The sequence below is a fragment of the Myotis nattereri genome, assembly GCF_964212035.1.
Source record: "Myotis nattereri genome assembly, chromosome: 2".
Lineage (NCBI taxonomy): Eukaryota > Metazoa > Chordata > Mammalia > Chiroptera > Vespertilionidae > Myotis > Myotis nattereri.
Window position 1 is genome coordinate 116,296,629 of NC_138076.1, and position 1,480 is coordinate 116,298,108.

General features: G+C 47.0%; 1 protein-coding gene across 1 annotated transcript; it reads right to left on the bottom strand.

Annotated features, from left to right (window-relative positions):
- Nucleotides 1–826: 826 nt before the first annotated feature.
- On the bottom strand, nucleotides 827–1,147 carry LOC308514436 (large ribosomal subunit protein eL42-like; the record flags this gene model as incomplete). The annotated part of the gene is made up of 1 exon (XM_081084605.1): nucleotides 827–1,147. The coding sequence occupies one exon, from the start codon at nucleotides 1,145–1,147 to the stop codon at nucleotides 827–829; it is 321 nt and encodes a 106-aa protein (XP_080940731.1).
- Nucleotides 1,148–1,480: the final 333 nt, after the last annotated feature.

Here is a 1,480-nt window from a genome sequence, read left to right on the forward strand (position 1 = left end):
AGACAAAGATGGGGAGGACGGGTGGAAGGGGAGTTAGAGGGGCACAGGCACAGAAATGTGCAACAGAATGGGGTGTTCTGTGAGCTGCAGGGAGCCTGGTTGGCACAGAAGCCCTGTCCCTTCCTCATGTTGCTGACAGGGAGCCATGGAAGTGCTAGGCTCAGTGTCACTACTTAGGTTTTGTCTTCTGGCAGCAGTGGGAGAGGCAGGGGCTTGGGGGTGAGCAGGAAGGACATAAGTGACCAGAGATGAGGCTACTCTCATGGTTCAGAGGCTGGAAGTGGGGGAGAAGGAGCAGGGAAGGTGAGGTCAAATTGGCAGCACTTAGCTTTCCAGGCACCTTCAGTGTCCCATAGGATGCGACAAGAAGCCCAGCCCCTAAGGGCCACCTTCCATATAACCCTGTAACCCGCCTCGCAGAGGTAGCAGGTGATTAGTCATCGGAGCTGGGTATGCTGACACTGGATAGCTCTTGGCTGTACTTTTTTGCTTTTTTTCAGTGGAGTTCAAGTTTGTTGGTCTTTAGACCAAGATACAAGGCCTCTCTGTTTACTCAAATGGTGGCTGATTATGAGCTTATTGGAGATACTCCAGTATTATTATTATTGTTATTATTATTATTTGGGCCATTGTTTTAGCCCAAAGGTAAGGGATTAAGGGCCTGTATTTTCTATTGGAATATTTTCCAATATTTCAATCAGTTTTCCTCCTGTGTAGATGCTGATTCTTTTTTTAAAAAATAAGAATATCACTGTACTTATTTTCATACAGGTAATTTTTCTACAGTTTTAACATTTTCCTCTCAAAAATAAAAGAATCCCAAAGCTTAGAACTGGATCACTTGGCCCTTTCTCTTCTTATCTCCTCCCAGTTCAAAATGCTTGCATCTCTTAATGGCCAGCATCCTCTCTGATCTGCAGTTAGGCTCCACACATTCAAGCCTCAGCACAGCCTTCTTTGCGGTTTTCGCTTTCTTTCGGAAAATCGGCTTTTTCTGCCCACCGTAGCCACTCTGCTTCCTATCATAGCGCCTCTTTCCCTGGGCGTACAGGGAATCCTTGCCCTTCTTAAACTGGGTCACTTTGTGAGGCTGATGCTTTCCACACTTCTTACAGAAAGTCCTTCGGGTTTTAGGCACATTGACCATCTTGGCAGTAGAGCTGTCTGTACGATGGAAGCGGAAAACTCGGAGCCCACTGAGCTTCGCTCAGCTCACGCCTAACCTAGATGCTGATTCTTGATGGCGATTATGAAATGCCTTTTTATTTTGGTGGTAATTAAACCTTTTATGAGACAACCAATTTCCCTCCCTCCATTCCTTTAATAAGAATGACATCAAGCCCTAGCCGGTTTGGCTCAGTGGATAGAGCGTCGGCCTGCGGACTCAAGGGTCCTGGGTTCGATTCCGGTCAAGGGCATGTACCTTGGTTGTGGGCACATACCCAGTAGGGAGTGTGCAGGAGGCAGCTGATCAATGTTT